This window comes from Harpia harpyja, chromosome 7 (assembly GCF_026419915.1).
Source record: "Harpia harpyja isolate bHarHar1 chromosome 7, bHarHar1 primary haplotype, whole genome shotgun sequence".
NCBI classification, from domain to species: domain Eukaryota; kingdom Metazoa; phylum Chordata; class Aves; order Accipitriformes; family Accipitridae; genus Harpia; species Harpia harpyja.
In genome coordinates, this window is record NC_068946.1 from 1,713,973 (window position 1) to 1,740,216 (window position 26,244).

General features: G+C 40.0%; 1 protein-coding gene across 3 annotated transcripts in view; it reads right to left on the reverse strand.

The window, feature by feature from the left end:
- PRDM16 (PR/SET domain 16) overlaps positions 1-26,244 on the reverse strand; it is a 343,965-nt gene that overhangs the window by 157,137 nt on the left and 160,584 nt on the right. For all 3 annotated transcript variants that reach the window (XM_052793070.1, XM_052793069.1, XM_052793068.1), the window contains exon 3: positions 9,538-9,588. In XM_052793070.1, the coding sequence (XP_052649030.1) occupies positions 9,538-9,588 (51 nt within the window). The remainder of the gene's footprint in view (positions 1-9,537; positions 9,589-26,244) is intronic.

The window sequence follows — 26,244 nt, forward strand, 5'->3', positions numbered from 1 at the left end:
CGAGGTTCTAGAGGACCCGAGCGGTTATCACCAGCTGCAAGCTGCTCAGCCTCCGTGCAGGGTCTCCCATCAGATGCGCTCCTTTCTTACTGGTTACGAATTCTGTAATGAGCTGCCAAGTTTAGAAAGTGCTGATCAGCTAGTGGGGAGAAGAAAAATAAAATACTTATCTGACTTCCAGGCTGCAATCAAATCAATAACTCACAGCTCATCTTGAACAACTTTGAGGTAATTACCAATAGCAGTAGTTTTTTTTCAGACGTTGTACCTCTTCTCACTCTAACGCTGAGAAATACCCCCACACATGAAAGAATAGTCAGATCTGCCAATTTGAGCAGGACCACCGCCGTAGGTCCCTTGAATCTTACACTGAACCTGCTGAACATGAGATCAGAAGTCGATCCACGCAAGCAGAGGCTATGTCCTGTTTTCCTGGATGCTAAGCAATCTAGGCTGTCAGCCCAGGGCAGAACAGATTACTACCCCAGCAAGCATGGACTAACACCGACTGAATTGGTAGGTCTGAAAATGAATGATGCCAGCGCAGAATCTTGGACATGTTGTAATTTCCTCAACTGCTGCTTCATCTCCTCCTTGGGAAGGACACAATCTGCCCTGCGAGCTCTTTTGTCTCTGATCTAGCATGCAAGGGATTTTGAACTTGGCAAGTCCCCATCAGTTTAAATACTACATAAATGCTCACTGCTATTGTAGATATAAATTAAAGCTAAGACTAGAATTGATTGCACATTTCCCAACCCAAAATGACTTTGTTGAAAAGTTACAATTTGATTGAATCAAAGTATTCACAAAAATTCACATTTATCAGAAGTTAAAGGAAATAATCGGAAAGGATAACTCAATTGGGTTTAAGTTAAGTATTTTTGGCCCAACTCAAAATGAAATAAAGTTTTGAAAACTCATGATGTTGTGAAAAGAAACATCCATATTGAGTAAAAAAAAAAAAGTGAGGACAATCATTAAGATGTGGAGCCAAAATTTTCTCATTACCCTCAAATAAGTCTGGTTTTATATTGCAGCTTTTAGCATACAGTACTCACTCATGCAACTACTGTACCTACTACAGAGAGCAAAGGGAATGAATTTAATTGCTTACAAATTGCTGCTATTGCATGCTGAAATTTCCACGGGTAAAGAGAGAAGGTACTACTGAACATCACTAAACAGTTGACTTCTAGCAATTATTTTTCTCCCAAAACTGCCCTATGAAAAATAAATTCGGGCTTTTTTCAGAACACATATTTTATAATCTCATAAAAACCTCATCTAATCTAAAACCCCATCTAACTGGCATCATCAAAATATACTGCACTCCTGGAACGTGCGTGGGACAGCGGTCATATCTTTACTGCTTTGTAAACACTTGATATATTTCTAGAGCAAAATATGGGGGGGGGGGGAGAGCAAAAGCATATTTTGGTTTTGCTATGATATATATATATTTAATTATAGGTCACCAGCATTCAGTTACCTGTTTTTTGGCTTTTCTTTGTTTTTCTTTTTAAAGCAGCACCATTGGTGCTAGGAGCCAACTTCAAGTCACTCTCCCTACTATTCACACCCCCCCCCCCTTTTCTTTCCTCCCCAATAACTGTCCAGGTTTTTCTTTTTAGCTAGCGAGCTCTAATAGGCCTCCTACCTGATATATATTCTCTGTAATAGCTGCACAATGTGATTAACCGAATACTGCACACACCTCAAGATCACAGATTACATTAATAGAACCATCTGGCTTCTATAATGTATGTAACACATACAATAAATCCTGATTCCAAATTTCACTCTGGAACAGAAACCTGTCCTACTCAGTGCAATCTATTCTTACAACACTGATGTATATTCCCAGTATTGTGTAAATAAACTGGTGGCAACACACACACACACACACGCGTGCTTGCAGCTCCCTCCTTCGCTGCAGTATCAGTTACAGTCTTCTCGCGCTCCCAGTCCATCCCACGTGTGGTTGTGAATCCAGACCTAATTCCAGGAATACCTCCTGGCACGCTCGCCCTCCGCGTCCAAGGAGGAATTGCAGAGCGGACTGAGGTGGGGGTTACCTTCGAAGTTAACATACAGTTTTGAAATCCCAGAGGCTATCATTCTAAAATTTGTGATGTTTTGTCTACTCTGGTGATTTAAGGTTTGTCAGAAAATGTCAGAAAGGCCACGAGGCCAAGGGCTTCCTGATGACTGAGGATTTTCTTTCACATGACCTTCCTGAAGTTGATTTTGGGCTCCAGACAGTGCTGCCTTCAGCTCTGACAGGGGCCGGCTGGCAGCAGATTCATGGGGATCTCTGGGGCATTCTGGCATTTTTAAACTGAGTAGAGGCTGTAATACGTCCTAATCATCCAGAATATTATTTCACTAGTAATCGTCTTACAGGCAGTACGTAAATGCCAGCCTTTCGGTTTGCAGTTCATTTCTTTAGCAGAAAAAAGAGCATGTGCTCAAAAGTATGCAAAAAATTAAAAACATATCTTGATTCAAATGAATAAACATGTATGTAGAGTATTTTTAATTTCACATATGATACTACGTGTGTTTTCTCAACAAGGAATCACTGAAATTAATTATATGTACACTGAGAGACAAGCGGGATTGTGAGAAAAGTGTTAAAACTGCTAATGTGCTTGTGATCGTTTTCACAAACGCAAGTAAAGAGAGCTCACTCACTAGGACATGTGGGTTTCACACCATTTAGGAAGCTCGTAGCTATAAAAGTGTTTATAAATCTTAAATTTGCATACATCTTTAGCATAACCGATTAGTCAGCCAGAACGTCTTAACAAGTCTCCTTTCTTCGCATTGTTCTGCAGAAGTGCCTCATCTTGCCAGCCAAGCAGACAGCATCGGAAAATGCAGTTCTCCAGGTGAGTTAGCGAACCGCACAGCACGACCGAGAAAGGTAAATAACGTGAGGCTGAAAGATAGTTGACCACGCTATTCTATGAATACTCATCAACAGAACATACGATATTTTAAACCACCTACAAAAAAAGCAATAGAATGAATTATTTGACCAGCTAGCTAATGGATTGCCATTTCTGCCCTAATGAGATGAGGTTGCACTGATGCTGAAATATGACTCTGACACTTACTATGAATTACTAGTGGAGTGGTTTTGGCTTTTTTCCCCCTCAAGCAGACCATTAGTCGGGCAGAGGGGTTTAACAAGACAGCAGTTTGGACTTGACTCTACTACTCACGCTTCCTGCTCAGGGACGCAGCAGATCACCGATTCAAACCCATGCGAGTGGGTTGGTTTGTTTTGTCAAGGGAACAGCCTCCTGCCTCCTCACTTCCAAAAAAGCGTAGCTGGTTTTGTTAATAACTTGAGGCCCCCATAAAACCTGTGTGTTTATGTTTGAGATGCATTATACGAAGACAAGGTGACCTCTCATAACTGTCTATGCCTGAAGTTAAACGGACACTTTTATCTTAAGAGATATTGTTCAACAGAGATGCATGTCATTTGGAACAACGTGTATAAATAGCTCGGCGATACATTTTGGACACCTCCTTCTCAGCTACAGCAATTCGCTTACTCAAGAAAATAAGGCAGCAGGTTATAAATTAGCGCTAGAAGAACAAATCAACGTCATTGCTCTTTGGTTTACACCGGTGGCTGTAGTGATTTAAGTATGAGCTCGCCTAGAGCGGAAGGGAGGAAAAGAACCAACTTGATTTACAAAAAGGTCTTATTTAAAATTGTATGAGGCGTTCACACTGTATCCATGCTTTGCATTAACTTGCCAACAGAGAACACGGTAAATTGCCGTTAACCACCCTAATCATCTGTACTACTGAAACTACTGGAAATAGAGACCTGTGCTGAGGCACGCTGTCTACATCTTGTTGCGATGCATGTGGCTATAGTTGACTCGAATCTACTGGAGATATGGAGAGAGCAAACTTAACCACTGCTAGTCTTCTTAACTTGGCCTGATTTATGGGTTCAAAACCCCTAGAGACCTCTTTATGGAACCATTTGTCATACACACACACACTATACAATCGAGCCCAAACATCTGTATCACAGAAATTAAACGTACAATGCTATGCCTGCAAAATAATTTAACCATCACTTTCTTTGCTGACTTTTCTGTGCCAGCCTTACACCTTTTTTTACTTTACATGCTTCATTTCAGCAAAATCAGGGATGCAAACTTCTTAGAAGTACTTAGTTTCCATGGAAACCTAAGCTGACCGCAACATTATTGTTCTCAAGAGGGAACTGACTTTACTATATGTTCATTCACTGAATTAATGGACTCCTGGTTCTTTTATTAGCAGCTCTCTAACAATGGAAAGAGAGAAATGTTATAAAAAAGACTCTCAGACAACTGTCCACTCTTTTGTCCAGGGCTTATTGGAATGACGCAAGTCTATTCAAGAAAAGATTATAAAAATCAACTCAAAGCTGCCTCTGTTTGTGGCAGCTAAACATACCTTTATTTCATAAAGATACAACCTATAAAACAAGCAAATCAAAGCTCTTTCTGAAATAGTAACTGTAAGGCAGTGATCACGCTGAAACTGGACTTTTAACTATGATGACTGGGTATTGTTACACAATCTCATAGGGTTTTGTGAAGCATCGTTAACCCCAGTTTTGGTCACTGTGCAGCACTGTCTTCCAGCTCTCAATAGTCTAGTACATTTTACAAGAACATGCTCTCCTTTTTTAAGCTAAATTTAAGCACACAAAAGCAGGTGATATTTTAAAAATAATTCAGTCTGGTTGATAGCGTAATTCTCAGTAAGAATGAAGACTGTTTTAAAACCACCAAAACCGGGGGTTTGATTCTTCAATATATGGAACCGAAAGATGAAGAAATATCACTGAAATTCGGATTTTTAAATCTTTACTAACAGTTTTAGAACACCTTTTGTTAGATAAAGATAACAAATATATACACAATACAAATATTAAATGCAGAAATGCAAATATATGTTGTGCGAAGTGCTGCAAATCCAGGAACCTTAAACAGCTCAAGTTAAAATCTCTAAGTCAATCTCTCTCTGCATGTATAATATTATGACAGACCGTGCTTCGGCCTGAGGGTGTATGGCTCAGCTAGTAATTGCTCCACAAAAGACAGTTAACAGTTCCCTTGCTCTTCTCTAACTACCTTCCTGACTGCTTATTGAAGTCTGATTTCTTACTCCTCTGGGTCATCATTCATCAGTCCTACAGATCCCACTGGGAGAGACCGACCAGACCTTTCCATATCCCTTGTTGCCAGAGGCCATTTCTGACGGGCCGTGATATAGAAAATGTCTTCACAGCAATCCAGTGGGACAAACTATGGTTATAATACCCAAATAATCATTTTGCAAATTATCATAATTATCAATCAATCATCTTGTGTGAACAATGTGTTTCTGAAGTATCAGATGGTTCCTGTGACCTGTAGCATTTTGTATATAATAATAAACCTAGAGAGATTTATGGCCCTATCCCGCTTTGCATCTGCAGTAACAAAACATCAGTTGGTTCTTACTTTTGGTTTAGGAACAAAAGCTTTCCATCTACCTGGGTTTCTTGTTTACTACTTGATGCTTCCTAAGAGGTCAAGATTTCTAATCTCACCCAGTTTTCTAACAGTAACTTTATTTAAAAAAAAAATCTATGTGATTTGGGAGCAGAGAATAAATTACTGTGCTGCATAAATTACTTTTAGTTTATAGTGTCCTCAGCATTCTATTACCAGCTCCTACTGTTTTGCAATGTAGGTATGAAGTCAGCCAAAGTAGGGGAAAAAACTGGTTTTGTCTTCAGTTTTTTCTTGTTGTGTTTTGTACAATACCAGATTGAATCCAACTCTTTTGAAGCTGATAGCATCTCCCGCTCCCTGTGTAGTACGTTCTTGTTAAAGGATAAATTCAAGCTCTCGAGAAAGTCAAAGAATAAATTTAAAGCCTTTTGCCAAATGCCTATCCTATTGGATTTTGATAAGACAGCTATTGAGCTTTAATAATGTCTTCTATCCTTTTTCAGCTGGCCCTTAACATGTCTCTTTATTTGTCCCTAAAGCCTCTTCAGCGATGCCTTTTTATTACAAGTCTCTCAGCTTGCTCTCAAGGGAGACAGGGTCGACAAGAGTGATAGATAGATAACTCTATAGATTATCTCCCACAGATGTTTTCTCTCCAGTAGCCCCTCAGGCTATTCCCTCTAAGTAAACAGAAACTAAATAGAGAGTCTACTGAACAGAGAAGTCCCTGAGGTCTCTTGTCACCACAGTCAGAAAAACAGCCCATCCAGAGGAGGCTGGCTCAGAGCTCTGTACAGAGCCTCCTTCAATATGATTCTCAAACCATCATCCAAAGTGACTTTTAGAGGCGAGATAAATACACCTAGCATTGCTCCTTGGGAAAAAAGGTGTCTTGTAATGGACACTGGCCTCGTTTCCTGCCAGAGGAAGTCTAAATCTTTCATCTCCCTTTCAAAGTTAAATCAAAATGACAATGAAGATAATGATAACAAGCCATTTTTCCAATGTATTAAATGAAGGAGAGAGCTTAGAAAATTCAGAGCAAGAGAACATGTGAGCTGCTCTCTAAGCAAAATAAACAGAGTGCAGGAAGATGGCTTGGAAAAAAAGACATTTGGGAATACAGGACAATATACCCGCAGGTATAACTTACATATTTGTGCATATCTCTGAATGTATGCATTCAGTTCACTAAAAAAAAATTGCATCTCCTATTTTAGCATTACTTTCAGAATCTATTATTTAAAATTAAACAAACAGGATGAGGAGCTGATGTATATTTGTGCAAATTGAACTAAGTATCAGCAAGCAAAGCAGATAAAAGGAAAACTTGTTAGGAGTACACCACATTTTAGACTATGGCACAGCACATTTCCAGATACGGAAAAATGATCCTGGACACAGGTCCTTTAATAACATTGCTAGAAATCTTAATTCTTGTGAGACGACCACTAACAAACAAATTAGCTTTCCGGTGTTAGTGGTCCCAGCAGAAATAACAGTAATACGAACTGAAAAACACTGGATATAGTGGGAAAACACTTCTTATTTTGCTCCAAGCGAGAAAAGGGCCTGCTTTATTACACAATATCATTGTGTCTGCTATGCTACATCTTCAGACTTTCCACTGCCTTTCAGTTTATGAGAAGTTACCTAAGAGAGCATTTTTTTCCTGGCAGCTTAACAGCAGAAATAATACTGGGGTCAATTTTTAAGCAGAGATTCCTTCCTGTGCATCTTCCTATACCTCTCACTGCTACCACACTTCCCTTCCCCGCTCTATTTTTTTACTGTTTTTACAGATTTTCTCCGCATTCTAGTGATTTTTTTTCTCTTTCTAGTCCTTGTTACTACCCACTTCTGAACCTCTGATACAGCAGTCAGCCCAATGAGCCACCGAAAATTATGGTCCCTCTGTTTGGCTCTGACTTGCTTTTCTCCCAGTTTAAATCAGCCCACCCACTACAGTTACATTTGTCTTCAGTCACCTTCTCACCACCAACTTATCTCTGAAGGAACAGGAATAAATTGAAGTCAAATCTCAACTATTGTGTCTTCGGGGATATGACAACTGAATGATTTAGAGAGGTTGGAAAAGGAAATCTTCTCCCAAGAGGTTCTTGTACCACTGGAGCAAAATGCTAGAGTACTACTTACAAACAATTTTAAGATACTACAAAAATTGTACAGAAGGAGTTTTCATTCTTTATTTTTCATTTTCTTCTGACTGAAAAGCTGTCTAGCAGTAGTCTTTTCACAAGCCATAAAGTTTAGACTTGAACTCTTTACCTTACTGCTTTGACCTTTTTTACCCTAGCTGTAAAACCCTACTGCCCATCCTTCAATAAATTTATCACCTCATAAACTCCCACTAGTGCTTCTCTACAATGCATTTAAAAGACAGCAGTGGAAGGCCAGTCCTTCCCCCCTTGTCAAATATCATAATTGTCCAGTTTTATACCTGCTGTACAGGAAAATATTTAAGGAGACAGTATTTTTCGAAGACCTGTAGTTTTTGCAACATTCTCCTTTGAAATAAAACTAATGAAGTTTAAATACAAAACCAAGTATTGAACATAAAAAGCTGCCAGTCTAACGTTTCCTTCTACCCTTGTTTCATACAAAGCCTGCTCTCTTTAGGGTAATGCAGATTCTGTGAGGTAGGGATGTAGAATTTATTTGTGATATTGCAATTAAAGACTGAGAAAGAAATAGCTGAGCAGTCCTGAGCCATGGAGAATTTACTCCATCCTGGTGATAAGTGCGTTGTGGTAATAAGAACCTGCCACCTTGTCACCATGTCTGTTCAGACAAAAGGATCCCACAGAGGCAGAGACAAACACCAAATGAGTTATGGGGATGAACAAGGTAAAAAGTTCAGCAGTATTGCGATAGGTCCTTTGCAAGGTCATTGGATGGTCAAAGGACATTTCATATTGGTAGCCTGGCTTTCTAAAATAAAAGCTTATTTTTCTCGACATGGTAAGAATAGAACGGTCCATACCGGACATGTGTCTAAATATCTTTTCCCAAACTAACTTTGGAGCCTGACAAGTATTATATTTCACTTTGTTTGGCAGAGCGAAACAAGTGTTTCCTTTTAGCTTTCAGAGTTAAGAAACAGTACTGAAGCTCACCTAAATGGATGAATAAAAATGGCAGTTGTTGCAAGTTCCAATTTAAAATATTTTCCACTTTCAAAAACTCAGATTTTATGAATAGGACTGTGAATACCCATTATAAGACATCTGCATATGAAAAGAATTACAGCTAGCTCATTATTTCAACAAGGACGCACTACCTTTAGACATCCAGAGAGGCTATAATCAAATATGACTTGTAACACTTTACTTTAGTAAAGCCGTTAACCAAAAGATAGCCATGGAAAGAATGTCATTTTAGTGTTACTGAGTATAACCCCAACCAAAATAGCAGACTGGCTACTGAAATATGTAGTGTTGAGGCTGCCTCACAGCTACTATGAAGAAATTTATACAGCTGGGCTGTATTTGGAACACATTTTTCTCTGGTCAGTATTATAGTTTAAGCATCACAATGTGATGAAAAGCACCGGTAATACATCATAGGAGTTAAATTTTATCCTTTCATGTATCTATTCCTTTTGCCTTGGACTTCACATAAGCCACATTTACATGGTGAAGTGACCTCTAAAAATTTAGCACTTTTAACAAAGGACCAACATTTTCTTTTACTGGAAAAGAGCTAAATGAGGTTTTTCAATTTGGACTGGTAGCTGTTTATATTGTAGCTGAATCAAGGAACACTTCAAACTATTATTTTCTTTTTCATAAATACTGGAATGAAAAAAAGACAGAAGAATATGCCAATAGAACCACAATACTTAATCCAAAAAAGCAACAGCAAATATTGGAAAACTTTTACAACACTATTACGATACACACCTTTGTTCAAAAGCAAGAAGAGAAAAAAGTGTCCAGGTGTATTTCAAAGCCGAACAGTAAAACAACTTGCATAAGATTGATCCATATCCTACCTTTTTTATACTGCCCTCTTGGGAGGTCACCTCGGGATCAGTCAGTATTTGCTAAGAAAAAACAAAATAGAAAAAAAAAAATTAGGTTGAATTGCAACTAAGAATGTTATAAAATAATAAAGTGGGTTTTTTTTAAAGGCCAAAACTCTCAACTGCAACAGAGCGACACAGGCATTTTAGAAGCTAGATGGAAGGCTTATACTAGAACTACTATTATATTCTCCCACACATTTTAAGGTTTTCTGTAGCTTCTATAAATAATTTCTTTAGATTTGGCTGACGAGAACATGTGTTTCTTTCCCAAATGGCAGGGTGATGCAGAATACGGGCACGAAGAGGACAGAGACCCGCGGGCTCTCCAAAAGCAAGTCCCTCCGGAGCGGGCGACCAAAGCCAGCTGCCGGTGCCACGGCTCGCCTTGCCGGCAGACCGAGCCAGCGTAACGGTGACAGGGCCAGGACTGATGGCAGCCGCGCTCCCGGCATCCCCGTGCGAGGCTGGAGGCTTCTTTCGCCTCGCAAACACGAATTCTCTCCCCTCCTGTAGGCAGGTGCTCAGCCAGGAACTTCACAGCTGTATCCCAACGGCAGGGACTGACCGTGGGATGCTTCGGTGCCTCAGGGCTTCCAGCAGCTGCGCGGGAAAAAGCTCTTTAATTCCTCCTCCAACCGAGGTGTGGTGATACAAGTCATTAAAACGCTGCTGTGTTCTACCTCAGATTAGATCCAGGTCAGCAGGCATTCAGGGAGGTCAAGCACCTAAACTTTCTATCACACTGGATAGCCCCATCAGAATAAATGTACTCTACAAGGACTTGATCGAGCAGCCGGACTCCGAGTATTTAAGTAGTTTCACTGACCTCGGTGGGGATCTCAGATGTCTAAGGTTAAACATATACTCAAGTGCTAGGGTGGGGTCAAGGTACTCAGGACTTCCAGGCCCAGGCAATGTATTTTGGCTACCAAAGAAGAGCAGAAAAAGCTCCAAGGAACAGAGATCAAAATGCCAAGGAAACCCAAGATAAAACGAGAATGGTTGTACAATGCAAAGGAACCTTACTTAAAAAAAAAAAAAAAAAAAAAGGCAGCCAGGAAGGAGGCTCTGTTGCATTTCAGCAGCTGAGGATTTGGCACAAAGTTCTTGGACTGCTTTGACCATGCCAAGGTGAGATCGACCAATTTACGAATTTCAGAAATGTTGGCAAATATCTCCAAGCTCAGCTGTAATAACGTGTCATGTTTTAAATAGTAAGCATCCTAAACCATTCTGTATTTTACAACAGCTCTAATAGATACTGAAATTGCGGTTTAGAAAGTAGCTGAAAGCAAACAGGACCAAGAGGTGACTACCAGAGCAATAAAAATCTGTGTGTTCCTGCACTTCTGTGTGCACATACACATGCCGAAGTCTCACCCTGAATTACTGAAAGTTAAGTATCTGTCATGCACAGTTAGAAGCACGTGTCACCAAGTTGCTGGGGAACTGCTGACTGTTCTCAAGTGCAGAGCACTCACAGCTCCCGTTACTTTCATTGGGAACTAGCGACCCTCAAAAGCCTTTTGAGAATTAGGCCATGAAACTTTCAGAGCTGTAATATAAATATGCCTATGCTAAATGACTTAAAAGCCTTCGTGGAACACTGCTGCTTCCAAATGAAGACACTTAACTATAATTATTATATGCAAAAAATCTTTAAATACAATTGGTTAAGTATGTGCATTCAGAGTGCATAATCCACCCGTTCAACATGACCATAAACGTAGAGGGGAAAAAAAATTAAAATGAAGTGCAAATTGGGCTGTGGTATAGTCCTGTATAAACAGGTTTAAGAGTCGGGAATTCCTGAGTCTGAATCTAAATGCCAACACAAGCTTCCTTTTGTTGGTTTGGATAGATCTGCGCTCAAGGGGCAAGTTCTGTTTCTCAAACCGTATTTATTTTTTTTTCCCTTCAATTCATAGCAGATCCCAAATTTCAAAATTCTTAGAGAACACAATTTCTGTAAAAAGTATTTCATATGTATTCAAAAATGGCACTTCTACAGAAAAGCATCAGTGGCTGTTTATCTAACTGTTCATTCAAAATATTACAAAAGGGCTGATTTTTGACAAGAGGAAATATTCTTTCAGTTTCCTTCTATTGCAGAACTTCTGGGGAAACGAACACCCATTTCATGAAGAATTTTAATTTCGATGGAACCATCTCCACACTCAAACTATCAGCATATTTACGTGTGAGAAAAGGTATTTTAGCAGTAGTGGGAGGTTAGGAACTCTTTTTAGATGGTATTTTTCATCCTTCCTTTACACCGGACTTCAAAAAAGAAAGATGATTACGTCCAAAATGCAACAGTATGGGACTAAGTTCTGCCACAGACTTTCTGCGTTAGCTTGGACATGGCCCATAACCTGAATGTGCCTAAATTTCATATTTGCCTATGTCAGTAGAACAGGCTGACAGTTTGACGTTGAAATAGTTTTGGTATTCAGCGGGGTGTGCTGTGTATTGCGTGTGTGTAGGGGCAGAGGACAGAACCCAAAACCTCCCGCTGCCGAACCATTGCCAGGGCTCTGACAGACCCTTCAGAAACCTTCCCGGGCCGGGGAGGAAATTTCAGAATTCTTCCTCTGCATTCCCAGTTTGGAATGAAAATTGCCTGACACCCCCTATCTAGAACTTTAACAGTCAGATCAGGTACGTCGGCATACTGTAAGCTCTGCGGGGCAAAGACTGTCCTGCAAGATCGCTCTCCGCAGAAAGAAGAACTTGATGACTGCAATACTGTGATGTAAATAGTACCTTTTAATTAAATGCAAAAGGGAGAAAGAGGGAAAGTAAGTACCAGATGCGATGTTTATTAATAAGAATAACAAAAGATGCTTTGAAAATCTACTCATTGGGTAATTTTAGCTCAGGCTGGGCTTCATCTTGTGCGAATGCCGTAAGACTAAATATAGTGCTTGACGTGTACAGTGGGCTGCACTTTTGCAGTTAACACAGATGTTCTTAAATGTACCCAAAATTTACACCATATGCTTTTTCTATCAACTGATATGTTGATTTTAGCCAAAAGAAAGACAACATGTCAGCGGCAGCCACGTCAGAAAAACTTGTGTTTTAGGAATCTGCTTGGAGGTGTATCTCCTCCGACTGTTGATGAATTTCACTGCGTTTCATTTCCTGGATTCAGCGAACTGGTGGCAACAGAATCCTGACTTAGTTACATTAGTTAGGGATGTGCTATAATTTTTGCAAAGCCTCCTGAATGTATACTAAACATGTCAAGTAACACCATGTGATTCTTTTTGAAAAACAGTTTACAAGCTGGCATTCTCCAGCTGCAGTTAACCCTAATTTGATTACATTACCAAGACAGATCACAATGAGCTTATGTAAATAGTAACGTTATCCATTCATTCCGTGAGCTCAGATAAACTGTCATTTAAAAAAAAAGAAAAAACCAAACCAAAATTTTAAGTAGGCATGGCTTGATGCATTCAGCAAACTCTTAACAGCAAAGAAGATGACAGACTAGAACCTGCCCCTGCTATATCACTGTGAATCTTGATTTTTAAGAAGTATTTCCACCATCTGCTCCAAGTTGGAAACAGAAGAGAATGCCCAATAATTCCAGAGAAGTCGGTATGCAGATAACAGCACTTTTTTCAATAACTTGTCTTCATTATCATCTGATTCTTTGGTAAGACCTCAATATGCCACCACTGAAGTCAGTAAGACTTAAAGCTAAGCAAGCACTTCAATGTTTAAATCAGTGCCCAGGTCTCTGCTCTTGAAGCCCGCACTTCCCAAGCTATCCTGCTCTGCGCAGACTCTGTAGAGCCCCTTCCACGGCCCACCCCTGGCCAGCCCCGGTCAGCATTACGGGGACATCACTGCCGCCTCTGGAACCCAGGTTGTGCCACCTGCACTGTCTTAAACCTGCCTCTTCTTCAGGGAACACCATGCAGCCGGATCATGAAAAAAACTATCTTGAAAACACGTATTTTGCCTTAAATTAGCTGAGGGACTCTGATTCTTACTTGCACGCAAGATCACATTAATACTTAGATGAAATCACAGGCTATGTCCCTACTGTGCCTAATTTGCTGTTGTTAATAGGTAAGTTACCCTGCTTGACTGAGATGCGATGACTACACTGTCTGCATGATCACCCGGTGCACATGTGAACAATATGACATGCAGAGCAAACATCTTTCTCCTGCCAGCTCGTTATGGCCTTTAATGTCTCAGCTGGGCTACTGAAGAAACATTCATACCAGCACAGCCATCATACCAACCTGATACTGCGCATCCTAATCCTGATCGGTATCTGCCACCTCCAGGACATGGTCTCTAAGTAGGCAAAACCATTTGACCAGCTGCGATACACACCAGTTCAAACACAACTTCGTATTTCCATGGAGCTACCTCTCCTGTCCAACACAGAGACAGCAGCTCAAGTATTCACACGCTTCACCCGCTTCCTGCACCTCTATTCCAATTCGGCTCAGCAGACAACACTGTTATTAAGCTAGAAATCTTGTTCTTTGTAATTTCCATTAATTATTCCTTTAAAAGTTTTATCCTGCGAAGTCCTGAGAGCACTGGCCCTGACCCAGCCAGGTATTTAAACGAGCAGTATCTGTGAAATTAACAGAAACAGAAATGTTCGCGTACATAAGTGCTTTTCTGGACGGAGGCCAGGAGCACAAAGCACCTTGTGGGACACAGCCCTCCAGCACAGAGTATCAAAACTCCTCTCAGGTATTCGGGAGACATTCCCACCTCCAGATGCCTTGCGCTGCGCTGCAGCACCTCGGTCTCCACAGGAGAACTGGCAGTGTTCAGGACGTTCCCCTTGCACCAGTTCCAGCAGAGGTTAGCGCTGCGATATTGGGGTTTTGCTATGAAAAAAGGAATCATCTTTTCAACTGCCCGCCAGTACGTGTTGGCTCACTTGGCTCTAACACGTATACAGATTCTTTACAGCTTTATGACTGTCTCCGCCTGGCTTTAGCAAGTATCACAATAACATTCTTACTCCCTGGTGGCCAAGGACAATTTTACAAAAAAAAAAAAAAAAAAAAAAAAGCATGTGAACTATTTTTAATTGTTACTATTTGCCTGAGACATGAAAAGCCATCACTCATTATATTGACAAATGCTGTTGCTGCAGCAGTAAAGAGCTAATCAACTCTGCCATTAACAGCTCTGTAGACTGCAAATAGCAAATGCACAAGCAGGAAAGGGTTTGTTTATTTATTAACAACTTGCCAATTTTGAAGCGAAACCAAAAAGCTGATTTGTGCGAAATGTAACACTGTCACAACAGCTGTTGCTTTTCTAGTTCTTCCATGAAGTTTGGCACTATATATAAAGGTCTTCTATAGTATATAGCCAGGTTATCAAAAACTCTACTACTTTGCAGCAACTCCTTCCATCACATAGTCTAGATACATCAGTAACCAAATACGAACATTATCCTGGATACCACAGAACTTCAAAACAGCACACAGAACCAATACAAAATCTGTTGAACTAATTTGCAAACAATCATTACATAAATATAAAAAATTAAACAGTAAATTTTGTAAGCTCTGAACTCTCCGTGGAAGAAAAATATCTGCTTGAAAAGCCTATAAATTGAGGTCCAAAGACTGAGTTGCCTGAAGTTATATAGTAAATCAGCGGCAAAATTCTCAACCTTTTGCCCTCGCTAACAGGCTATGGAGCCTCCCAATTGAATAAACTGGAATAATTAATAATCTGATCCATTGTCACCAAAGCTATCAAGTCCTGAAATACAAATGGAACTATCAGTTCTCTACTCTGCATGAATGTTATATGGATGGCCAAACAGTGCTTCATGAGTTACAATAGCTTGTGCAAAAAACATGAAGGGTGTTAATCCAGTTTGTGATGCTATTCAAGTATTGGCAGGGAATGAGCTGGCTTATATTAATTTTAATCCAGATGTCTTCTGTGTAAACATCTTCACCTGTAGTTTGCATATCTGTTTTCACCTTCTAGCACAAAGAGATGACTCTTCATCTGAGCTTCCTGAAGTTCGTTAAACACTATAATGATTAATGCCCATTTTTGATACTCGATGCTTTTGTCTTTATAAATACAACATTGCTCAGCTAGGAAAGCCTGGCCCAGGAATGCCTTTAAAACACAGTCATCCCAAGACCCCTCAAGGTGGAGCTATGGAAAAGGTCAGAAATTATATATGCTGACACAGGCCAAATGAGTTGATTAAAAAGCGCTATAATGCTATTTGTGCATACAAGATTAACTCTGTTGGTAACAGACCTCGAAGGAATGTGGGTTCATGAGGACAGAAGAACCATATGAGCACAGTATTGAAGAAAATACATATAAAATACACGTGAACCTAATCCGGGATCGCCAGGTTTACATTGTGTTCCTTTACTGTCAGTTGCCTTTCCGCCGGGAAGCTGTCCCATCACTGCACAAACTGCTAAAGAATAAGCCTGTTCAACTCCTTCAACCTCCTTTGCAGTTCGGAGCAAGGAGGATGAGCAAGACAAGCGTTTGAAAACTGCAAATAGCACGGCATGGGCTCACCCTGGTGATGACTGTAAGCATGTTGTTAAACTTCGCGTTCAGGAGCTGGAGCAGTCCTTTAAAACACATCAGCTAACAACCCTCCAATAGCGAAGTCACAGAGATGATGTTCTTTCATAGTAAAGCCAGAGGGAGAAGGAACCCACAGAAAGCCATTTCAGCACTGAAGAATTTTTTCTATTAGCCATATTTTTAAAATACGGGGATTTTATAGCACTTTCTGGCCAACAATTTACCAAAATTTTACATTTTCTATAGCAAGTAAATTTGTGAAGCCCTATTAACTTGAGGAAATTTTCAATATCCTGCCTTGGGAATTTGAAACAAATGTGCCCGGAATTAAGAGGGAAGGGAGGAAAGCTCTTGTCTGAGAGGAAGAATTTCCTTTCCTGGCTGGTGAGTGAAGGAGGATGAACAGCACTACTCTGACTGGCAAGAAACAAGCCAAGGGCTGAAAAGAGTATAAAGAATAAACCAACCATTCACTGCTAAGGGCAACCCCAGCACAATTGGGAACACTGTAGAGCAGCCAAACTGCGGTTTGTGGACCAGTAACAGTCTGCAAAGCCGCGGTATGCACTCCACAGACCATTTTATAACCATTTATTTTTCAGTTGAAAGTCTGAACAAAAAGGTGGTACAGTGCTGCATGAAAAATGTTCAAAATTAGGAGGGATCCACAGCCCAAAATTTCTGGTAATCTGCCACAGGGAACACCTCTGCACTTGCTCATGCCTTATGTCCTGTATGGCTGTACGGAGGAATTGTTCCCGTTTGCCAGCTTTCAGGAGAACAAAATGCAGTTTACAGAGGTGAATCGTTACAGGTTATTCCAAAGGGTGTTCAAAAGAAAGGCACATCCTAAGTCATCTTTTAGCGAGAAACAGCATCTTCTTATCACACGGAACAAACTTCTATGCATCCAGAAAGGTGCAGGAAAATGTCAGGGGTAGTTAATGTTAAGAATTAATGTCAAACGTTAAGAATATGTTTAAGAACAAAGACTGCAAGAAAGAAAATAAACATGTAACTTACATACATGGTATCGCAACTTCTGTATCACTTTTTAAAGACATAACTCCTCCATGACATTGTGATCAAGTTCAACTGCAAATACCAGGAAGTTAAACAGAATCTAATGGAGAGCATTTGTAATAACTTCAATAAGCTGAGGACTTGAGACTTTCAGCCAAGACAAATAAGAGAGGGTACTGATTAGCAAATGTCACCGTTTCCTCTTGCCAAGCACTCAGGGACTGGTGATAGGAGAGTATTAAATATAATCTCACAGTCTTTAGGGGCTCTTTGATTTTATATTGCATTCTTATCAGGTTCTTAAAGTCCAGTGTTAATGAGCATGAGAAATGCACTTGATAGTTTGGCAGTTTTGCTAAAAGAAAACGTATTTCATTCATTACATGTGTTCCTTGGATCCAAGTTAGAGATGCATTTCCCTTTCATATGGCACCATATCTAACCTCCCTCTATTCTTTTCCTCCATTTCAGCAATCCAACATCACCTTTAGCAACCATCTATTTACTATTACTATTTGAAGAAAATAGGTTTTATCAACTACAGAGAATGAGATCTTTAAGGACCTTGGAGCAGAGATGAAACAGTAAGCGCACACCCACTGCATCCCCCTTCTGCAACATACAGTGATTCCGGAAAGACGAGTAAGTCCCAATTAATAACGTAAGCCTGTAAGTCTTCTGTCTAATATTTTGCTCACTTCTTGAAACACCTCCCAGAAAACAAATATGTAACAGTACACAAGAAAAAAAAAGTTTAAATTCATTATGATTTTCTTTTTTAAATACCCTTACAAATATTCTCTTGAACTCGCTTTTTCCTGAAGGGAAATTCCATTATAAAAACTGAATTATGAAAAGATGAAAGGGACACTTCTCTCTGTGTCTAGCGCTGAGAAGTGTGTACAGTCTAAGGATTAAAACAGAAGTTGTAAGTATTGAATTGTATCTGTATTTACTTAGTTTGTTCATCTTCAAACCTGGGAACATGCCTACCAGACTTTTATGCTAAATAAAATATGAAATCCCCTGACACAATGTGCTTTGGAATCGCAAACCAGTTACATCTTCACTCTAACCACAGAGAAAATAGTCGTAAAATGGAAGCTTAGGGTCATCAACGCTAAATTCTGTCTGCCACAGAACTACACAACACAATCACTTAATGTATCTAGAGCTATTTATTATCTGAGAAAAAAATCATCTTGAAGAGTGAAGTGTAATGTTTTGGTTAACAGGTGAAGCTCTGCTGTTTGCAGCAATGTAAATGGATTGGACGGTTAGCTTTAGTCATATACGATCCATCTATCTTTTGTTCTTGATCCTTTTTAGTTATAAAAATGACCTTGATATTGACAGAATAATATAAATGAACTTCCGCTGTACTTCATATATTGATAACCTGTTTGTTAAGATGATCAGTAATAATCATAAGTAAATAAAGAGAGACCATACATCTTCTTGTAATGGCAACGCTGACATGCACTTGATCTGACGTATGGGGACCTCTGGGCTTCGGCTGAAGAGCTCATACTTCATATTAAATTGCAGCCCTTCTATCCAGGACACACATCAACATATAAATCTATACAAGGCAATGCACTCAAATCTTAGTATCTATTCATACCTGTTATGACTAGGATATCTTAAGAAAACACCCTCAAAGGGAAGAAGTGTATTGAAATGGCTTCAACAAATATACCGCCTAGTCCCTGGAATAATTCATTATTCAAACACCAGTCATTTTTGCCTCCCTTTGGGTGAGGTTCATATACAGCTAATCGACTGATTTGCCTTATTCTTGGTATCACTGGGGTGGCATTCATTTCCATTGGCAAGACTCTCAGAAACTCCCTGCCCTTCTCCCTTCAGTGGCAGAGGTTAAGTACCTTCAAACCTATATGGCAACATCAACACCATTTCTTTTTCCTTACAAAATCCCCTTCATCATAGACAAAGTCTTGCCATTGGTGCTGAAAGCGATCGGCACCAATATTGTAGGAAACAGGAAAGTCTCAGCACTTCAGTCTCTCTGTGTGTACAGTCACCAAAGAGAAGGACTAGGATTAGATGTACCAAGGTAGAAGATTTTCTTCTTCAGGTCTCAAGACACAGAACAGGGCCAGCTGGCTTCAGCTTCTCTCATCACCCATGCTGAATGACACAGCCTCCATCCTTATTTAAATGTAGTAATTATACAGTTAAGAATTTGAGAAAGAACAGAGAAAAATGACCTCATTTCATTCTCTTCCTCACAGCCTAAAAAGACACTGATAAGAACTATGAATTCTTTTACCACATTTAAAGAGTATATAACGAATAAATTTTTTTCATAGGCACGCTTGCCTGTCTTGGTTCAAAAGCCAAGTCTTTTCTCTGCCCAAGTAACACACAACTTTGCTGAGCTCTCTGAAAGTGTTCTAGTTCCCCACATGCAAGTATGTCAAATCACAAGCACAAACATAAAAGCCAACTTGCAATTCACTGCATACGGAATTTGCCAAAAATCCAGCTCAATAAACTGCAGCTATATCTAGAGTTTATCCTCAGTTCCATCAAAATAATGGCCTTCAATGTAACCATAGTAGTGCACCAAAGCTAAATAGCTAAGCTGTGACATGTAGATTTTTGATCATTAATCACACTTGAAGGAAAATAAAGGCAATATGAAACGTTCCCACCAATTTCAAAAGTCTAAAGTGGGAAATGCACTGTCTCATTTAGCAGCTTAGTTTTGCTGCTCACACTGTGAAAGGAACGAATGAAAACAGCAGCCTTCCTAATAGCTGGTACCATCCAGGGGGAGCATAGGCTGTCTGGGAATGTATCCCTGCCTGGCACTCAGACAGAAAGGATGGGATATGTCAATTTGATACCCATCAGCAGGATAACCTAACTGTCACTTTAACATGACAAGGTCATAGTCAGTGTGAGGCAGTAAGAAAAATGGCCCATTAAAGCCTGAGAAGAACCGGAAGAGAAACATAAGGGTGATGATGAGATATTCGAGTCCTATTTATTTTAGTGGAAGATGCAGATATTCAGTGCTCCGTGCAGGGACGATCTTTTCTGAAAGAAAAATAAGAAGATGGTGACTAGCGTAGCCACCACAGGTGCCTGCCACAGAGAGCTTGAAGGGAAGTTTACATCACTTAACTCTCATTTAATTTAGCAAAATAAGTCTTTGATAAACTGAAGATATTAAGAGCCTTGCATGGGCTCTAAACAGGAGGGGAATTTTCTGGACTAATGTGTTTCTTCCGTGGTATGATCCGCGGTAATCACAAGGAACAGTTTCTGCTATTGCATATGCCACTCTTTTGCCACTTGTCCTCAGGATGCACTGCCGCTCAAATACGGAATAAGTACTTACGCTGAGTTAGTAAGTTAACTGGGAAAGGAATTCCCTGTAGTAATGTTCTGTGCAAGGAAAGAGAACAATAGAGGGACAGAAAAGGGCACTCTGCCTTTACTCGGAAGCAGTATTAAGCAAATGATACTCTCTATAAAGTTAATACGGAATTATTCTGTGGACTAACTTCAGACATTGGCACAATCGGTTTCTTATTTAAAAAGCATACAGTGTTGTTTTATCTGAATTGATAGGAGGTGCCAGGTGAGTTCCCTTTTAAGAGCTGTAGAAACAATCTGAGAGAGAACTGGGTAATATTATGCTTGGAATGATAATATTGTGTTTGGAAAAGGTCAATATTTTATTTAATCAGCCAGACAGAGAGTGGGTGGCAATTTCAATGCATTTTCTTGAGACAGGAATTCAGGAGTCCAAATGGAAATAAGTTTCTGTTTTTTTCTTGGGCCGCTGATGTCTTCCACAGGTAGGAATTTGTGTTTAGTGTTCAAGGGCATGATATAATAGGGCTGGCTATAGCTCCAGTGCTTCTTTGGAGGGAACATCATCTTGACTGTCTATAGCTTCACTTTGCACCTGGTTTGTAAACCAGCTACATTTCAGGAATTGACAAATCAGAGAATTACAACTGCAAGCTAAAAAAAATTAAACCTAAGGTAATCTTTAATCTTTAGAGCATCTGTATAAACAATAAACATGAATCACTTCTCAAAATGAATCTATGACAGCATATCATATGCTAGGCTGTGTATCATCAGCTTAGGAGGAAGCATGCAGTTTTCATCTTCTCAAGTATACAAAACTGTTACCGAGACATAATACTTCATGGGTACAAGACTGCTGCTTCGTTTGGTCCCATTTCCAAAACTTCCTAAAACAAAGGTAGTAAAAAGAATTCAAGAGTGAGAGAGAGAACTTTTATCTATGTAGATATTTGGCATTTGTCCCAAGTAAGCTTCTAGAAAGGATGGAACCTTAAGAGTAAATCCCCCAAAAGCCTCTCAGGCTTTTAAAGTAATTCCTGGGAGAGGAGACTAAAACCTCCTCGTTAGAAGGGGAAGGATGCACTGAGCCTCTCAAGAACTTCAAAGATGAAGGAATGTGAAGATTTTAGCTCATTATGATCCCTTACACTACGGATGCCACAAGGACCTCTTCCACCGAGTTCCAGGCAGTGTATTCTGGCCAGGTGAGCTTCTGCACTCTCTACACAAGGTAGGAGACATCCATCTCAGAAGCTCAAATCTGCTGCTTTCTTCTTCCAATACAGCATCAGAGAAAGGCTAAGCACAGCTGAAAATCTCCCTCAACTGTTATCGGATATAGCTCAATACCCTGCTGTACCACACACTGTACTGGAGATAAATTCTGGCCCTGGGCAAGCCATCTTGAGATGTGGATTATGAGTAAGATACAGAAGTTTTGCTTAAGCTTCTGTCCCCACACTGAATCCCATAGGAAAAGCACTGAGGATCTTCTTCTTTCCCTTCCCTTTGTTTCAGATACAGTACCAGGTATAGCTGGGCATCTACCTTTGCCTTCTCCAGTGAATCAAAGTGAAGAAAAGAGACCTGAAGACTAGAACTGGCAACGGACTGTCGGCACAAGTGCCACAGCGAATGAGAAGATGGCATTCAGCGCCCAGCTGTACCGAATGCTTTTTGCTCTAGCCTTACAGTAAATGGCAATCAGGCATCTTTACTGTCTATGTTCCCCAACATACATTTTCCTTTTCTTCAAACTGAATGGTTCCACGCTTAGTCTTTTCCAGAGGGTCTTTCCACAGCATATCTCATTCTTCTGCTCTGCCCTTGAACCTCCTTCGGCCAAAGTGTAATTTGGGGCACCGCTCAGACAGTTTTCCAGGGCAATGGCATCCTCCCGCCTGTTTATATAACAATTCTCTTTTCAATGTGAGTTGAAAGAATGTGTTCTTTACACAATCTCACATTATATCTGCTTTTGCAGGCAGCTGTTGAACTCGCAGCAGAGTTGCAGGCATCGGAGGGGGAGGATGTTTTGCTTTAAAAGTACATACAATAATACAGCAATAGGATATGTGAAAACTCAGGTGGACAGTAATACAACACAACACAGCTTCAGAGTCTCACAAACCACAAAAACCACTGTACGTTTTGTTTTCTACAGTGCTTGGATACACCTCTGATTACCAAAAAGCTTGTTCTGAACATGAGGCTGTAATTCTTTTATTTGCTGCATTCTTTTTACCAGCTTTTCCAGAGGAGCTGACGGAGGTGTGAGGGCAACACACCCTGAACAGTGAGATCACAGTGCCAATGAGACAGAGAATCAAGAGCGATGACTACTGATACCACCACCAGTCACAACAGGCTGCATTGCAAGAGAAAGCCTTCTATACACTGAGCCTCCAGCAAACATACAGGGGTTTTAAAATGTGACCTCTCCTTCAAGCACCCTACTATCACTTCCTGCATGAATTCTGGATTTGGGGTGATTGCAAGTGATAGGATCCAGAAAGTTAAGACCTATCTCTGCAACTATACCAGGAGATCCTGCTGCACTGCTATAGAGGTATACAGATCACCTGGCACACAGCTGGGACCCATCCACCCGGTACAAGCACACGTGTACTGGAGCAAACGAGGTCTGCTCGTTCTTTAAGAACACCAGAAGCACCTACCCCCTCCACCAGGACTACTTCTGGCCTCCAAGACAGAAACGGGCTTTTATTCCCCAAAAGAAAGGCAAGCCCTATTCTAGATAGAACACTGATTAAAAGAGCCAATGAATAACTAAAGAAATGAGCTTATAAATACAGTGCGCACTTCATTTCTTGAGGTTGGAGAACTTGACCATTATCTGTCTGCTTGTGTTTTCTTGATTAGGCTTCTTCTCAGTAAAAAGACCTCACAGCCAGCCACTTCAAAAAGACAGCTGACAAAACGCTTCCCCCCACTTTGACCACAAGCTTCAAGCAATGGTCCTAGCTGTCAGAGTGTTTGCTCAGAAAATTCTGAAATCTCTGCAGAAGACTTCCCTGAATTAAGCCAAAAGGACGAAGAGATTTTTTTTAAAATTCCATATGTTATCCGTAGTAACTCCAGTTGTTTGCTATCAGAATTAAAATGGATTCTGCATTTGGAGCTTCTTTCAGAACAGTACCAGGAAAAAAAAAAAAAAAAGGACTTTTTTTTTTTTTTTTTCATTAAAAGTTTTGAAAAGCACACACAGCCCTTATTGTTACTAAAGACTCCAAGTAAAGTTCTGAAGAAAATCTTGGGAGATCCAGCTCTGAGTATTGATTACAAGGCGTTTTTTAATCTTGTGCCAAAAGGAACATTGAGGTTAAAGGATGGCTCCATACACGATCTTGCCAAATAGCATTTCTGTTTACGTCTTAAAAACTACCACCAATAGATCATAGACAAAGAAATGTCCATAATGTATCCAGATGCTGGAAACGAAATGTATTTAAGCCACTGCAGAGGGTTTAATGAAGTAAAGCATTTTTTTAACTGCCAGCCCAAAGTAAATAATCACTGATTTGAGTATAGTTAAGAGATCCTATCTTACTCACCAAATAATCTGAATGTGCCATCAAGGAAACTGTTGCTTTGTGGGAATAACAGAACAGCAGTTAAACATTCTCATAAACTTGCTTCTTGTCTTCCTCAACACCCTGAACCTCTTGGGATTGAGAAAGTGTAACGCAAGCACTGCAAAAGCAACAAAACTCCCTAGCGCTTGTCAGTCTGTACTGCTGGGTCACCAGGGTCAATTGGTCCTGTTTTGACTTAAGGAAGGGAAGGATGAACTCATTAGCGAAAGGCTGCGGTAATTTCCCCCCATTTGCCCATGGCACCTGTTCGGACCAAGTTGGAAACAGACCAAAACCTGGCAAGTCGGACGCTCCCGGCTGCTCTTCGTCCCAGCACAAACAGATGAACAGCCGTGAAACGAATATTGCGGCTTTTACACAGAAAAACATGATCATCCTCAATTGAACATTCATACGATTCTTGTTGAAGGCTATTTTACTGCTTTGAATACTTGGCATCGTACTGTAGATTGTGCTAACGTTCAGACAGTTCCATAAGAGACTCCGAGGCTTGGGATGAGTTTGTGGTGTCTTCAATTTCTCAGAAGACACCTCCTCATCACATCCTTCCATTCCAGGCTTCCTAAATATCACCACTGTATTTAAGATGTGTGCTTTTATAATGCAGAATTAATTTGCATTTCATTTTATTTTCTTTTAAAACAGTAAAATAATGATTTCTGGCATTAGGATAAGCAAGGGAATAAAGCAGAGAAGCAAGGAAAAAACCCCATAGTATATTATATGATTACCTATTTTGCTCCAGCCAAGGTTATCAATTCGACTGTAAATTTATAATTCACAATTGTATATCTTCCTTCCCTAATTCAGGCATTCAGCCTTTTGGTTAGAAGAACATTAAAACTGTATCCAAAGCAATAATCTCGCTGACATTTAGCTGGGACAGGAGCTCAACTTGATTAATCCCTCACCTTCAAAAGACTTACTTTTGTGCTCTCACTTTTGCCAGGAGTGTAATGACAGTGGCATTATCTGCCAGTCTATACGGTTTCTAAATTGTGTTTTGGTTCAAATAATTAAAAGTGAAAAGAGAACTTTACAACAACGTATCCAGGCTATACTAGTTGGTGAAAGTACTAAGAGTTTAACTCACTCTTCTGAAAGTAAAAGCTATTTAAGCAAGAGTCCTCAAAAACAAAACAAAAGGTAAAATATCTGCTTTGATGGATGCATAAGCAACGCAGGATTCAAACTAATACAGACAATTTAGTTTTTTGGAATAACTTATTCCACAACTCTAAATTTTAAAAGTTTGGGGGTTTCACATTCTTGAAAGCCTTCCAGGATATGTCAGGAACAGCTGTACGCAACGCAACCCTGGCAGTCCGGGGGGGGCTTTCTCAACGAGCTCAACAGATATATCTCCATTATTTTATTCAGACAGTACATTGGACGGCGTTCTGCAGGCATTCTACATGGAAACAACTCTTCAGGTGAAAAGGAACATTCCTCCTTTATTGGAAAATAAGTGTGAGAAAACATTTCCATCCCTCTTTTGCTCTCGCAGCCTTCTGTCTATACAACCAGTGTAACTTTTACACTGTTTTTCACCTTTGAGGATGCACAATGAAATGACCAGGTGAGCACAAACAATAAAATATAGCCAAAGGAGGAACCATCCAGCCTTACTTTTGGTTCTCTCTTGTGCATGTAGGAAAAAAGATTATATTCTGTAGAGGGTGATTTGGCCCTGTAGAATTGCTGTCTTAAGTCACTTAAAAAGAATACAAAAAGCAGCATTTGCAATATTACCTCACAAGCTGTAACACTAGAATTCAACTTATATGCATTTGAGTTATATGCGTTTATTTCTCACAGATTTCATGCAATCTGGTTCAATTATGAATTTGACTGCTTTTTTTGCAGAATATAAAATCCTTTTCTTTGCACCACATAATTGTGTTCCATAGCAGAACTGGTATTCATCATTGCTCTGCTGTCCCCTAGCCTAAAAGATAAAACATCCACAGGGTAATAAATGTCAAACTATGATTATTGATGCTTTCAATTAAATTGATTATCTATTTGAGGTGCATAGCATGGTGATTTATTGCTGTCTCTTTATGTTGCACTTGGCACAATGGCTTCCCTGAAAGGTGAGCATTTTGACTGT